Genomic DNA, 16,728 nt, shown 5'->3' on the forward strand with positions numbered 1-16,728 from the left:
TGGCTCCATGGCTGTTACATCTCTCTTTTAAGGAAGAGGCAGAGGCGAGGCAAAGGGAATTCAAGTTATTGAGTAATTCCCATTGCTAAGTACTTGGGGATTTCATTTGTTAATTTGCTGTCTTTTCAATAAAAAAAGTTAGGGAGAACGATAGAATGAATTCTTGCTTAGAAACCAGATCGAGTTTTCTTCCAGCTTGCAGAGAGGGTGTGTCCAACTCTAAAAGGTCAGATTTTCACTGAAAGAGGAACTGAGCCGGAGGTGGCCAAGTGCTCAGTTCTCTGGACCTCCTCGTTTTAGTTTCGGGACCCAGGTCATCCACCATGTAGAGACCAGCTATACTGACAATAGCATTTTCTTTCTGGAGAGACCAGTTTTCAAAAATTATTCAGTGCCTGAATGTTGTGACTGAGAGAAAAAGAAAAATATTTATTAAATAGAGTAGTGGATTTAATTATGACAAATTGTGCATAAAACTAAAACATGTTTTATTTAAGGATAGTGAAAACTAGAAATGTAAATGACTATTGTTTTACACGTTTTTCCCTATTCTGAGACTAGGACCCACTCTTCTGTTTGTGAAGGTGAACCAAGGGAAAGAAGAAACACGGAGGTTTTATGCCTGCTCAGCCTGTAGAGATAGAAAAGACTGTAATTTTTTTCAATGGGAAGATGAAAAGGTATATCAACTTTTTGGATATATGTTTTTTTTATTTATGATGTTTGTGACACTTTATTGAGATGTCTAAACCAGTAAGACTATGCAGTTTGAGCATTATATGAGTTAAATCTCTTAAAAGAGATGAAGATGCCATGTTTTTTGGTTTGAAAGACTGGAGTTTATACTTAGTCTGGACTTGCTCTGATTACTCATATCTTAAACTACTCTCTTTAAGATTTAGTTCCCTTTAAGGCTTTGTCAGGTGTTAGTGTTGGGTGGCTAATCCTTTGTTTGCAAATATAGATTTCTCCCTAAAGAGTCTAGGTCATGATCATTCCAGGAAGTGTTATAGAAAAACGCTTTTCTTGAACATTTGCTTTGAACATCCTTTATACAGCTACTGGATGACCAATGAAGGCAATTAAAGATATAGTTATGAAAAAACTTGGTATCCTTCTGGACTCAGCTCCAATTAAAATTTCTGAACGTTTTGACTAGAAAATTTTAAGCTTTGTTAGGTTTATTGGAAAACAGTCTTGTATACCACTCTTCTGCAGACCCATTAAGATCACCATCTGTCTGGTAATCTCTCAGTGCTTTAATATGTTGGGCATTGCTTCAGATTCTTATAGAATTTTCCCAGTTTATATGTTTTGTTTTGTTCCCCTCTGAAATGAATGCTTGTTTACAACACTGAGCTGCTTGGATTTCTGGCTTCTTGATGTTGGAATGTGATACCAGTTTTTCTAAGATGGTAGCAAGTTTGATAGTGTAAGTGGGTTTTTTATTCTCTTTCAGCTGTCAGAAGCTAGACTTGCTGCCCGAGAAGCTCACAACCGAAGATGTCAGCCTCCTCTATCCCGAACGCAGTGTGTGGAAAGGTACTGATGCAGTGGCATTTTTGTTTATTATTACTATTTGTTTTTTCCTGTGACTTTAAATTTACTTGTTTTTAAATTTTTATTGTGGTAGAAATATATAACATAAAATCTGTCATTTTAATAATTAAGTGTACAGTTCAAGTCGCATTCATTACATTCACAGTGTTGTGCAATCATCACCACTATGTATTTCCAAAACTTTTTCATCACCCCAAACAAAATCTATCAACATTAAGCAGTAACTCCCCATTCCACCTCCTCCCAGACCCTGGTAACCTCTAATATACTTTGTGTCTCTATGAATTTGACTATGAAGTACCTCCTATAATTGGAATTATACAATATTTGTTCTTTTGTATCTGGCTTATTTCACTCAGCATAATGTTTTCAAGGCTCACCCAGGTTGTAGCATGTTATCATAACTTTATCCTTTTTGAGGCTGAATAATATTCCATTGTATGTATATACCACATTTTGTTTATCCTTTCATCCATCAGTGGACACTGGGTTGTTTCCACCTTTTGGCTGTTGTGAATAATGCTACAATGAAATTGGCATACAAATATCTGTTTGAGTCCCTGCTTTTAATTCTTTTGGGTATATTTTTGGAAGTAGAATTACTGGATCACATGCTAATTCTATGTTTAGTTTTTTGAGGAACCAACAAACTGTTTTTCACAGTGACTACACCATTTTACATTCCCACCAGCGATGTGCGAGGGTTCCAATTTTCTCCACATCCTTGATAACACTTATTGTTTTGTGTTTTTTTGATTATGGCCATCCTGGTAGTTGTGAAGTAGTATGTCATTGTAGTGTTGATTTTTTTTTTTTTTTGTGAGGAAGATCAGCCCTGAGCCAACATCTGACGCCCATCTTCCTCTACTTTATATGGGACGCCGCCAAGCCGCAGCATGGCTTGACAAGCAGTGTGTCGGTGCATGCCCGGGATCCGAACCTGCGAATCCCGGGCCGCTGCAGTGGAGTGCGCGCACTTAACTGCTTGTGCCACTGGGCTGGCCCATTGTAGTGTTGATTTTTATTTTTCTAATTACTAATGATGCTGGTCATCTTTTCGTGTGCTTATTGGCTGTTAGTATATTTTCTTTGGAGAAATGTCTATTCAGTTCCTTTGTCCATTTTTAATAGGGTTGCTTTGTCTTTTTGTTGTTGAGTTGCAGTAGTTCTTTATATGTTCTGGATATCACAGCCTTATCAGATATATGATTTGCAAATATTTTCTCCAGTTCTGGTAGATTGTCTTTTCACTTTCTTGATGATGTCCTTTGATGCACAAGAGTTTTAATTTTTTTTTTTTTGTGAGGAAGATCAGCCCTGAGCTAACATCCATGCCAATTCTCCTCTTTTTTGCTGAGGAAGACTGGCCCTGAGCTAACATCCATGCTGATCTTCCTCCACTTTATGTGGGACGCTGCCACAGCATGGCCTGACAAGCTGTGCGTCAGTGCGCGCCCGGGATCCGAACCTGGGCTGCCAGCAGTGGAGCACGCACACTTAACTGCTACTCCACGGGGCTGGCCCCCAGAGTTTTTAATTTTGATGAAGTTCAGTTTATCAATTTTTTTCTTTTATTGCTTGTGCTTTTGGTGACGTAGCTAAGAATCTATTCCCAAATCCAGTGTTTTGAAGATTTACTGTAATGTTTCTTTTTTGAAAAGTTAAAAGAACCATAACATTTTTGAAAAGCTGTAAAGATCTATTTTTAAAATCTACATTGTTAAAATGTTTTATTGGGTGAACGGGAATTGAGTGGTAGATTTAATTCTTTGACAAACCTGTGAAAATAATTCATTCCCCTCCTGTGTCATCGGCCTTGTGCTCTGTGTGCTGGGAGAAGCTCCTTAGGAAGCCCCTGCTCTGGGCTGCTGATGACAAATAGGTTTTCACTCTCAAGGCAACTCCTTCTGGCTGCCTGGGCTGCTGTGTTCAGAAGGATTCTGAGGTCTTGTTCAGGCTAAATGCAAAGGAGTAGTGGGCTCTATTAAAAACGTCTTTCTTGAGCTTCTTAGTAGATTTTAAAGTCCTTTGATGGAGGAGTCTTCTCTTGAGATAACTGGATTGCTTCTTAACTGAAGTACTTAATCAGTGATGTCTACTTACTATATGGAAATTCAGTCAACAACCAAAAATGTTGAAAAGGGAATTAATGTAAATTGAGCGCTACTGTGAGCTAGGCTCTATGCTGGGTGTTTTACGTGCGATATTATTTAATCCTGCTGAGTGGTTTACTTACATGAGAAAATTGAGGCTTGGAGAAGTTGAGTAACTTAATCAAGTTCTTACTACTAGAATGACTTAGCTGTGACTCAAACTTATGCTTCTCTGATTCTAAAATGTTATTTTTAAACATAAAAGCAGGTAGTAATATATGATGTGTAATGATTTCATTTAAGGAGATATAAGGAGATAAAACATAAGGAGTTAGATAGAAATATATCTTGAGAAGATTATCATGATGAGATGAAATAGAATATTGAAGATGCAGAAAGAAGACCATCGCCCATGGTTTCCCCCTTACCCATCGCCTTGGTCATTGTGTGTTTCCTCCTGGCCGTTTTTTCCTATGCCGAGGTTTGTTTGTTTTACAGGGTTATAGTCATAATGTGTACATGGTTTTGTACTCTGCCTTATCACTTGCTTTTATCTGATAAGTATGTTTTTCATGTTATTACATAAGGATATTGGTGATTCAGTTAAACTCTATAAGAAATTCTAGATGATCTTGTTTCCTTGCTTAATAAAATTTTAGTCTGAAGTTAAACCACTGTTCTTGTTTTTGTACTGCCAGAGTATGGTTTTTTGATAATAAAGAATTTTTGAAATTCATGTTTCATGGTAATTAGAATATAAAAGCACTGGCTAAAATAGGAAGTATTAAAGAATTTTTAAAAGGTTATTTGTTTGGCTTACTTATAGAGGTTACCTCACAGAATCAGGATTATTTAAAAAAGAAAAAGAAAATATAGATTTAGTAAGATTTGGGGACCATATTTCATCTGTTATCTAATGTTGATTCTTGAGAGCATTTCTTAAAATAATTTTCAACATCTTAAATCGTCTGTGACCCGTAGCCTTGGATTTTGTTTCACAAGCCTCTATCCAACCATCCATCCCTCTAATCATTTATTCATTCTTTGTTCGGATCCTGGGCGCACACTGACGCACTTGTCAGGCTGTGCTGTGGTGGCATCCCATATAAAGTGGAGGAAGATGGGCACAGATCTTAGCCCAGGGCCAGTCTTCCTCAGCAAAAAAGAGGAGGATTGGCATGGATGTTAGCTCAGGGCTGATCTTCCTCACAAAAAAAAAAAAAGAATTTAAATACTAGTAATGGAGTTGAGATATATATATTCAAAGATTATACAGTGCAAAGAAGAATATGTTACGTGTCAACAGTATTCATAGACAAGACGGAGTTCTCTGGAAAGTCAGAAGCATTACAGTGAACTTGTACCTTAGCTGCTCAATACAGTTTAAGGATATGGTGTTTGAAAACAGATTTTAGAGGATGAAGAGAAGTTTAAGCTTTTTGAAATGTAATATCATTGATTTCACTGCATCCATCACTTTGGAATTGATGCTCTGATGCTTTCTATGGAGTGAAAAGTTTGAAATCAGTCATTCCTCTAAAAATTTAAAATTCTGGCTTTTTAAAATCAAAGGCTTACTAAATTACCTATTCTATGTTACTAATTACTTTTTCTGTTAGTGTGTCTTCAGTTTAAGACTAGCAGTTCATTCTTGTGTGTAAATGGACCTAAGGATGGTGTGCTATTACTTGAGATTGTATTTGTTTTCTAATTTAACTTATACAACTCATTTATAAGTTATCTTATTAAATAACTACTATATTTGAAAGTATTAAAATGCATTTAAACATAGCTATTCTAGAAAGCAGACCTTTCATCCGTTATTGTGGAGTAACAGTAGGTTTTCATTGGCTTATTTTTGAAATTGTTAGAAAGGAATGGTGGTAGCTAGCAAGATAAGTAGATCTTTGTTACTTGATTTTTATTGTGGAACTGGCAGTGCTGCACAGATTTCTAGTTCTACAGAACAGGATTTGCTATTCATTTTTCTAATCTGACTCTTTGAACCATGCTTTATATTTCCTATGTGTTCAGTTGACAGATTTACATTTTGTGCCTGAGATTTGACTTTTCTGGTGGTTTTTAGCTGCCTGTTATGCCCTGAAATGTGTTATTCTATCATATAGTATGTTGGCACCCTTATTGTGACCTATGGAGTCTTAGGGAAGATATATTTTAATACTAAAATCAGCATTAATTTATGTGCATCCAGATAGTGTTGTTTAGTTGATGTTTCATTTAGTTATGTTTTTTTCAGAGCTCATTTAAACTCAGATTTCCAAGGTCTGTTATTAGGGAAATGCCATAAACATAATTTGTCTACTCCAGGAAAGGCAAATGGAACATCAAATGGAGATCAATAAAAATGACATTTCAAAATGCTAGCCTGCAGTTTGTGAATCATGCTGAGCCATGCAGCAGAATGAATTTCTTCTCCCCCCGGGTGCGTGGAGTAAGTACGAATGACAGTGCACTGAGTAATCCTTAGCTCTCGACAGTCTCATGTTCTTCCTACCAAACTTTTAAAAAAACCTTGTGTCTGAATGTTAAATTTGAAGAAGTCTATTTGAGTGATTATGATATGATTTTGAATAAGAGAAATTTGCACAAGATCTCAGTTTATCTTTTGTCAAGAGCAGCTTAATAAACTAGCAATAAAGTTTTCTGAAAGACAGTTTTGACAAGGCACAAAGATGTTTAAGTGGCGGTTCATTTAACGTGTTCTTTTTTTTCTTCTTTTAAAAATAATTGAACTTAGCGCCTTAACATAGTCCTATATGGTGGGTGAATTGTGACACTAGCCCCTCTTCACTTTGAATTTTCTTTCTTCTCTTCCTGGTGATCTCGCAGCTTCTCCTGCCTTCAGTTGGCATCGCTTGGTGTGTGGTAGGCGATCTTTTTGAGTGTATTTAAGTAGCAGAACCTGACACGACTTCATCTACTTGGAGATGTTTTTTCTCCTTTTTCCTATAAAGCCCTCGATTGTTGTCATCATTCTTTCAACGATGAGTGTTTACTTGACTGGTATCAAATGTATGCTCCGTTGCTCTGTTTTGGTGGCTGACTGCAGCTGTTTCAGCACTGAGTCACAGGGCGATGGCAGTGAGACTGCCAGCAGCTCCAGCCGTGCACAGCACCGCACTGAAGAGATGACAGCGTGAAGAAGCAGGGCCGAGTGTGCACATGGGTGGACAGTCCCAACTATGTCATGACCTCTCTGGCTGACGGCAGTTATAAAGCACATCTCAATGTCGTAGGTGCTAAAATGCAGAAAAACACGCATCCTAGAAATTATGAAATAGAGTGGTTGGATTTTGCTTTGTGATCCAGTCTGACAGGCTTTCTTTTAACGGGTGATTTTAGCCCATTTTCGTAGTGAGTATAACAGATACGCCTGGTCTTAGTTTTGCTGTATTATTTTATACTTTCTGTTTTTATTGCTTCTTTTTGTTGTCTTTCCCTATATGGTCTGTGTTTGCTTTTCCTTTTTCATGTGTGTTTCTTCTATGTTTTTGTTCTAATGGCTGACTTTGTAACTTTTTATACTATATTTAATCCTATTTTTTTAGATAGTCTTCATCCATCTAAAAATGAGAAATGATGAATTTAGTATATTTCTTCTATCTCTTTCCTTCTCTACAATCACTATCCAATTTTATCTGATTATTTCTTTTTAGAGTTAATCTTAATGCATTAGAATATCGCTTATAGTATTTTTACTTGATTTTTTTAGTTTTAAATTATATCTTTTGGGCTATCACTCTAAAACATGAGAAAATCAGTATATTGACACTATATCCCACTTTCTCTTCCTCTTCTTCTCTCTCTTTAATTTGGATTTATTTACATTTTGTACTGTAACTATAATACCCATATTTGTTTCTGTTTTTATTCTGTGGTTAAGTGGATTCAGTGCTTACTGATGGCCCGTTGGCTGTAGTCTCTTCATTCATCTCCTATTTGGTTGAAATTCATCTTCTAGCAATTTTTATTTTTTACATTAAAGTCTTAACCAAAAAATTTTAAATCAAAATCTATATGTGGCTGTTGTATGATTCCATTTATATGAGATGTCCAGACTGGACAAATTTGTAGAGATAGAAAGTATATTAGTGGTTTCTAGAGGTTGAGGGTAGGGGGAAATGGGGAGTGAGTGCTAATAGGTACGAGGTTTCTTTTTGAGGTGATGAAAATGTTCTGGAATTAGATTGGGGCAATGGTTGCACAACTTCATGAATATTCTAAAAACTACTAAATTGTACATTTTACAAGGGTGATTGTAAGGGGCCAGCCTGGTGGTGTAGTGGTTGGGTTTGGCACACTCTGCTTCGGCAGCGTGGGTTCACGGGTTCGGATCCTGGGTGCCGACTTATACCGCTCATTAAGCCAAGCTATTTTGTCCCACTTACAAAATAGAGGAAGATTGGTACAGATGTTAGCTCAGGGCCACTCTTCCTCAAGCAAAAAGAGGAAGATTGGCAACAGGTTTTAGCTCAGGGCCAATCTTCCTCACACACACAAAAAAAAGGGTGATTGTAGTATGTGAATTATAAATTTCCTTTTTTTAAAATTTTTTTTAAATTAATTTATTTTTCCCTCAAAGCCCCAGTAGATAGTCGTATGTCATAGATGCACATCCTTCTAGTTGCTGTACGTGGGACGCGGCCTCAGCATGGCCTGAGAGGTGGTGCGTCGGTGCACGCCCGGGATCCGAACCCAGGCCGCCAGCAGCGAAGCGTGCGCACTTAACTGCTAAGCCACGGGGCTGGCCCTAGTATGTGAATTAAATTTCAGTTTAAAAAAATCTGTATGTGGCAATAGAACAAATAGTTCTGTGAGGTTTTATAAAGAACAACACTCCCGTCTCCACCCATGCATATAAAGAAGACAGTGTAAAGAATCTCCTACACCCACACCCAACTTCATCAGTTTTCAACATGCGGCTAATTTTATTTCACCTGTACCCTCTGCCTTGACCTCCAGTCTAGGTGTTATATAATTTTATCAATAAGTATTTCTCTCTGTATCTCGAGATTAAAAAAAAAAAAACATAGTCACAATACTTTAAAAATACCTAAAAAAATGAACATTTCCTTAACATTATGTAACTTGAAGTTAGTACTCACATTTCTCTGATTAGCCCATAAATTCTATTTTATAACTGGTTTGTTCAAATCAGAGTCCAAACAGGGTTCACACATTGCAGTTGGTTAATATTGTTAATCTTTTATTTGTTGAAAAAGCAGAGCCGTTTGTCCTATAGAATTTCCCACATTCTAGATTTGGTTGATTGCATTCTGTAATGTTCAACATTTATTCTGTTCCCTCTATTTTTTGTAAAGTAGAAGTGTCTTCAAACTCAAGTTCAGTTCTGGGGGGCAAGACTCTTTTGTATGTGGTGGGGTGTATTTCCTTTTGTATCACATCAAAAGATAGATAATGGGGGCTGGCCCGGTGGCATAGTGGTTAAGTTCGCGTGCTCCGCTTTGGCAGCCCAGGGTTCGCTGATTCGGATCCTGGGCATGGACCTCGTCCACCACTCGTCAAGCCATGCTGAGGTGGCGTCCCACATAGAGAAACCAGAACAACGTACAACTAGGATATACAACTATGTACTGTGGCTTTGGGGAGAAAAAAGGAAAAAAGAGTAAGATTGGCAACAGATGTTAGCTCAGGGCCAATCTTCCTCAAAAAAAAAAGGTAATGTCTAGTTGTTCACTTTCTGATATTAAGATAGATCATGTGTTCAAGTGTAAGCCAGCCAGTTGTTAACCATACAGTTGATTTTGTATATTAATATTTTATTCTGCAATCTTGATTAGCTTGCTTGTTATATAACTATAGCAGCTTTTTTGAAGATTTCCTTACGACATTGTATGTACATGATCATGCTGTCTGTAAATAAAGAAGTTTTAATCTTTCCTTTCCAATATATGTCTTTCCTTTCTTTTTCTTGTCTTATTAAAGTGGCTGGAATCCCCAGTCAGTGTTGAATAGAAATGGTAGGAGTAGACATCCTTGCTGTGTCCCAGTCTTAGGAGGAATACATTCAGTCTTTTATCAGTATTGGTGTTAGCTATTGGTTTTTCTTAGATGCCATTTATCAGGTTGTGGAAGTACCCTTTTATTCCTAGTTTTTTGAGAATCTTTATCATGAATGAATGTTTGATTGTGTCAAGTGCTTATTTCCTACATTTAATGAGATGATCACTTTTTTAAGATTGTTAATATGGTGAATTACATTGATAGAATTCAAATGCTGAAGCCACCTTGCATCCCTGGGATTAATTGCACTTGGTCATTATGTAACCTTTATGTATTGTGGTTTTGATTTGCTAAAATTTTGTAGTAATTTTAGTTTGTGTTCATGAGGGTATATTGGTCTTTAGTTTTCCTTTAATTAATTAATTAATTAATTAATTAATTTGTGAGGAAGATCAGCCCTGAGCTAACATCCATGCCAATCCTCCTCTTTTTGCTGAGGAAGACTGGCCCTGAGCTAACACCCATGCCAATCTTTCTCCACTTTATGTGGGATGCTGCCACAGCAATGGCTTGACAAGTGGTGCATCGGTGCGTGCCCAGGATCTGAACCTGGGCTGCCAGCAGCAGAGCGCATGCACTTAACCACTACGCCATGGGGCCGGCCCCCGGTCTTTAGTTTTCTTATAATTTTTTTTTCTGGTTTTGGTATTGGGGTAATGCTGGCCTAATGAAATAGATTGGGAGCTGTACTTCCTCTTCAGTGTTCTGGAAGAATTTGTATAGAATTGGTATTGCTCCACTGTCTTCTTTTTTGCATTGTTTCCAGTGAGAAATCTGATATTCTTATCTTTGTTCCTCTGTACATGTCTTTTTTCCTCTGGTCTCTTTTAAGATTTTCTCTTTTTCACTGGTTTTGAATAATTTCATTATGATGCATCTTGTAGTTTTCTTCATGTTTCTTGTGCTTTTGGGATTCTCTGGCTTCTTGGATCTTTTGATGCAATTTTGGAAAATTTCAGCCATTATTTTCTCAAAATTTTTTCTGCCCACTCCTTTTGGGGGATCCATTTTCATGTAGTTAGGCCTGTCAGTGTTTCATTTTGGATAATTTCTAAGGCTGTACCTTCATGTCACCAGTCTTTTTTTCTGTAGTATCTAAACTGCTGTTAAGCCCAACTAGGGTGTTTTTCATCTCAGACAATTTTTTAAAAATCTTTATAGGTTTAATTTGGGTCTTTTTAATATTTTCAATGTTTTTACTTAATAGGCTCGTGCTTTTCTCTACCTTCTTGAACATATGCAATATAGTTATAATAAATGGCTTTAATGTTTAGGTCTACTGATTGTATCATCTCGGTCATTTCTGAGTCGATTTGAATCGATTGATTTTCTTTTTTTTCCTAATCATGGGTCATGTTTTCCTGTTTCTTTGTATGCCTGGTAATATTTGATTTATTGCTGGCAGTGTCAATTTTACCTTGTTTTGTACTGGATATTTTTTATTCCTTTACATATTTTGAACTTTGTTCTGGGACACAGTTAAGCTCTTTGGCTGTAGTTTGATACTCTTGAGCAGGATTTGGCAAACTACAGTCTGCAGGCCAAATCTGGCCATGCCTATTCATTTACGTTTGGTTTGTGGTTGCTTCTGTGCTGACAGAGTAAGTGGTGACAGAGAGATCAGATGGCCTACTAGGCTAAAAATATTTGCTGTGTGATCCTTTACAGAAAAGGTTTGTAGTCCCTTGCCTTTGAAGGCTTATCTTGAAGCTTTTGGGCTGGATCAGAGCAGCCTTTGGGGTGGGGCTAATTTCTCCCCACTCCTGAGACATTACCCTTCTGCGCACTCTGTCTATGGTTGTGTTTATGAGGTTTCTCTCTCTGGCTTGTTGGTAGACAACCATTCTGTGCCCTGTGTGTCTATCCAGCGATTGTTCCGCCTGCTCCTTTCCAGTGGTTCTCTCCCTCGCTGTAGTTTTTTCACGTGTGTGCTGATCAGTGCTCAACTAAAGACTTGAGGGGAGTCATAGCAATCGTGGAGCACTGCTTTCTGCTCCGTGTACTCCACATATATTCTCCAGTCCTCTGCCTGTGAATTTTAGCTGCCCCAGCCTCCACGAATTCTCAACTCTGCCTCATCAACTCATTGAGCTCTGTTTGGGTTCTCCATCTCTGTGCTGCCAGCTCTCCACGGGCAGTAAGCTGGGCAGTTGTACCACTCACTCATCTGTTCCCTTCTCTTACCATTCACTGTTCAGTCTTCCAGTTTTCCAATCTTAAAACTGTGGTTTCATATACTTTGTCTGTTTAAAAAATTTTTGAGGGCCAGAGTGGTAAATCTGGTTTCTGTTACTCTATCATGGCTGGATGTGGAAGTCTTCAATACTTAACATTTAATAATGAAAGGTCATAGTAGTAATTCAGTGTTTCTGTTGCTGAAGAGTGCTGGTTTTTTCCACTTGCATTTGAAGTCTGAGGGGCCCTTTTCTCTACTGATATTCTTACTTTGAATTACGATAAAAGTTTCTTCTAATATTGCTCTCTTTTTTCTTTCCAGTCATAGATAAAGCTGTCAGATGAACAGTTATCAAAGAAATAGAAACATTTAAATTATTGGCACGATAAGCTTATTTCTTGCTGTAGCCATTCAGACTATCTATTTGTCACTGCCTTGGGTGCTTTGAAGTGAAACTGTGCTTGGATATAAAAAGTTTTAAAACCCACTTTGATTCTATGTGAAGTTCACAGTTTTTACAGTACAATTCCAGAGTTTAGTTCGACTGAAATCGCATGACTCTTATCTAACGTAATAAGAATCCTTCAGTGCACTATTTGATGTATTTGCATTTAGACATTTCTGACCCGCTGTGAGCGGGTCAGAATAAATAAAAATAAATAAGATTATTTTTCTTTTGTTTTTTTACTGTGATTTTGTAGCTGGTATGTTTTTAAAACATACTAACCATGATTTATTTTCTTTCTTTAATCATCTCTAATAAAATGAAAACAGAAAAAAAACCCCAAAGTGGTGACTTTGAAATCAGGTACTATAAGGAGGACTTTAATGTAGTGGGATATCCAATTTAGTTTTTTTTCAGGCTTTGGGGTATTGTCTTGCTGTTTTGGGGGTGAGCTTCTCAGAACTGCCTCCATAAGTACTCCTAAGAATAGAGGGACTTTGTAGGAACATTTTTTCTTTTAGGAGGTAATTTTTCTTGCTAAGTATGCCATAAGAACTTGAAGAATGATTTTAATTTCTCATCTTAAAATGACTGTTATACTGAGCCAGACTGTTTAACACTTGAAAGTTAGAACACATGGATTTATCAATAAATTTAAACATGATAGTGGTCTCCATTACTACTAAGTTGTTTGAGTAATATATTATATTCACATTTTAAATGGATATTGATCTTCATTCACTGACTAAATTGGAGTATCTCAATTCTTGTGAAATTGCTGATTCTTTTACACTTTGTAGGTATGCAGCCAGACATCAATTCCAGCCACCATGCCACAGATTTTTCTTATCTTTGCTTCTTTATGCAGTATTCTTTAGGAAATAGTAATGCTTTTTGGATACTAAAAATAGCAAAAATTAATTGTCTTTCAAACAACAAACCTAAAATATATTCCTTTGTGTTTTTTTCTGCCTTGAAGGTACTTGAAGTTTATTGAGTTGCCCTTGTCTCAGAGAAAGTTTTGTCAAAGGTGTCAGCAGTTGCTCTTACCAGACGACTGGGAGAAGCATGGTGAGCATCCGGTGGTGGGTGATATTTCCATCACCCAGTTAAAAAGGCCCAGTCAACTCCTGTATCCACTGGAAAACAAGAAGACAAATGCCCAGTATTTGTTTGCTGATAGGAGCTGTCAGTTCTTGGTAGACCTACTTTCTACCCTTGGATTCAGAAGAGTACTATGTGTTGGAACACCAAGGTATGTCATATGATTTTTTAAAAACTTCTCCCATCACCACTATATAAACTGTAAAAACATTTATCAAGTAGTTATTTACTATGTGCAGAGCTCAGCATGAAGCTGTGAGTATACAAAGGAAATATAAAGCATGGCCCCTCTCTTAAGGAATTGGTGATCTGTATTCCATTTGAGAGGAATCTGTATACATTTCTGATATATGATAGGAGATTCTTTCTGATTTTATTCCTAAATTGTTTATCATTTTAGACCTCTCTGTTTCAGATAAGTTCTACTCTTTTAAAAATATTTGCAAAACTGAGACCTTGGTTATATCTGCCAAATTCTCTTCAGTGTTTCACTGAAATATGAGAAATATCGGGAGAACATTGATGGGGTTTTTTGTTTGTTGGCTTATTGTCTATGGCATTTGTAATTTCTTATTAAATTTGCTTTTACTAATTGCCTTAGGTTGCATGAGCTGATCAGGTTGAAAGCATCAGGTGACAAGAAGTCTAACATTAAAAGCCTTTTGTTGGATATTGATTTTCGGTAGGTTTACAAAGTATAATATTTATTCTCCTTCATTGTCTCCTTTTCTTTTTTTTTTTGTTATAATTTTATTTATTTTTTTTCCCCCAAAGCCCCAGTAGATAGTTGTATGTCATAGCTGCACATCCTTCTAGTTGCTGTACGTGGGACGCGGCCTCAGCATGGCTGGAGAAGTGGTGCATCAGGGTGCGCCCGGGATCTGAACCCAGGCCGCCAGCAGCGGAGTGCGAGCACTTAACCGCTAAGCCACGGGGCCGGCCCGTCTCCTTTTCTTTTTAATGTTTTTCTCTTCTTAATTGTATGTTACCTGTTACAAGCCTTTAATTAACATTTAGAGGTAGTAATTGGTTATAAAGCACCTTTTTAGTTATATAAATTCAACATGTAATCTTCCATATTTCAGACAGGGAGGCAGTTGATTTCTGTTTTTGCTGGTGTGCTTCCTAAATTTTCTCTCTGAATGTGTCTAGTTGTCTTTGGCTTATAATTTAGAGATAAATTCCTACTGAATGAAATTTCTTCTCTATGCATATTTTTCAAACATAATTCTGACCTTCCTCCAGGATTTTGTTTCATCGTGATGTTTTACGTGTGATAAGGAATTTGTTTCATATTTTACCAAATGCTGTATAGATTGTCTTTTACGGGACATAGCCCTAAAGTGAAGGGAGTGCCAACTAGTGAACAGACAGGTTCCAAGGCAGAGGATTAGCAAACAGATGAGCTTTGTGAGAGATAGTCAGAATTAAATGGCATCTGATGCGTTGAGACAAACGGAGGTGAGACAGACAGAGGCCCACACCTTGAATCTCCCCTCTGGTGGTAATTTAGAAGATACAGACCTTTGATTTATAACACAGCATGGCAAATATGTCCATCTACACTCTCTGTGATTCTGTAAATTTGAAAAACTTCCTAGTTTCTATAATCGTTTGAATTCCAGGAGTTCATAGTGAGTCTATAAGACACATGTTCTTAGTATCTTTTACATGTTCTTGAACATATTGAAGGAATCAGGCATTGTGTTTCTTTTTATGTAATCTTATAGAGTCTATTTAGCCAATATTCCAACATTGGTGGGAGAGAATCCATGAAATTACATATGCTTTTTCTTTCTAAAAACAAGGCAGACAGATTTTTAAAGTGAAATAGTCACAATAAAAAGTATAGTATTTATAATTTATGTTTCTTTAGATTTCCAAGTCAACTTTAGGTTGTCTGACTTAAAGCATCTCAGTTTCTTAGAAATAATCCACATTTTCTGTAACTACTCATCCTTTATTAACAGGACTAGCACAGTTTACTAATATCTGCTTGACATGAGTGATCCTCAGCAAAACAGAATTCCATAAGTGATAATACAGGCTTCTTAAAGATAAACTCAATTTCTTTTTTTTAAATGAGATATAATTCACTTAAAATTTACCATTTTGAAGTATATATTTCAGTGGTTTGGGGTATATTCACTATGTTTTGCAACTATCACCACTGTCTTAATTCTAGAACATTTCCATCACACTAAAAAGAAACGCTGTGCTCATTTCCTCTGACAACCACTGATCTGCTTTCTGTTTCCATGGATTTGTCTATTCTGGATGTTTTCTATAGATGAAATCATACAATATGTGACCTTTGTGTGTGGCTTCTTTCATGTAGCATAATGGTTTTAAGGTTCATCCATATACCATATAACAGCTTCATTCTTTTTATGGTTGTACAGTATTCCATTGTATGGATATATCAATTTCCTTTTTTAAATACCACGTTCCTTTCCTGAAGTATTACTGTTAAATTATTATAGGGGCTGGCCCGGTGGCTTAGCGGTTAAGTGCGTGCGCTCTGCTGCTGGCGGCCGGGTTCGGATCCCAGGTGCGCACCGACGCACCGCTTGTCAGGCCATGCTGTGGCGGCGTCCCACATAAAAGTGGAGGAAGATGGGCACGGATGTTAGCTCAGGGCTCATCTTCCTCACAAAAAAATAAAAATAAAAAATAAATTATTATAAATATATTATTTTAAAGGTAGAAGTTTAACTTTTGGGTTCTTATAATAACAATATTAACAATAATTGGTATTTATTGAGTGCTTGCCATTGTCAAACCATGTTCTCACTTGTTTGGCCCTCACAATAGCCCTATGAGATAGATGCTCTTATTGTCCTCGTTTTCCAAATGAGAAAACTGAGGTACAAAGAGGTTAAATAACTTGACCAAAGTTACACTTTATATAAATGGCCAAGTCAGGATTCAAACCTAGTCAGTCTGGCTCCAAAAATTAATTTAGCCTCTGGAAAGAACTTTGCTTTTGAAAGTGTATGTAAGCTTTTCTTACATAGCCCATTTCTCTCTCATCATGCTTCTATTTCGCCCTTCCTTTATCTATCCCCCTGCCTTGTCCCACAAAGGTTTTCAGATGAGAATAACTGGTTTCCAGGTTATTCATATATTTAGAATAAGGTACTCATATTAGTCAGGAATCTTTCACTGGGGTCGTGGAAATCCATTTATGTCAAAGACAATTTATTGGTGCACAGTACTGGAGTCTGGGATAAGCAGGCTTTAGTACAGTCGAGATCCTGGGCCTCACCAGTGTTGTTGGGGCTCCGTCTTTGTCTCTCCACCTC

At 37.1% G+C, this 16,728-nt stretch overlaps 1 protein-coding gene across 5 annotated transcripts in view; it reads left to right on the forward strand.

The window, feature by feature from the left end:
* Window positions 1-16,728, forward strand: part of ZCCHC4 (zinc finger CCHC-type containing 4) — a 61,869-nt gene that overhangs the window by 362 nt on the left and 44,779 nt on the right. For all 5 annotated transcript variants that reach the window (XR_009220949.1, XR_009220948.1, XM_058546826.1 and 2 more), the window contains exons 2-5: window positions 562-680; window positions 1,460-1,542; window positions 13,299-13,574; window positions 14,025-14,105. Coding sequence is in view for 3 of the 5 variants with exons in the window: in XM_058546826.1 (XP_058402809.1) it covers window positions 562-680; window positions 1,460-1,542; window positions 13,299-13,574; window positions 14,025-14,105 (559 nt within the window). In the remaining 2 variants the exon portion in view is untranslated. The remainder of the gene's footprint in view (window positions 1-561; window positions 681-1,459; window positions 1,543-13,298; window positions 13,575-14,024; window positions 14,106-16,728) is intronic.

The sequence above is a fragment of the Diceros bicornis genome, chromosome 8 (assembly GCF_020826845.1).
Source record: "Diceros bicornis minor isolate mBicDic1 chromosome 8, mDicBic1.mat.cur, whole genome shotgun sequence".
In the NCBI taxonomy this organism is placed as follows: domain Eukaryota; kingdom Metazoa; phylum Chordata; class Mammalia; order Perissodactyla; family Rhinocerotidae; genus Diceros; species Diceros bicornis.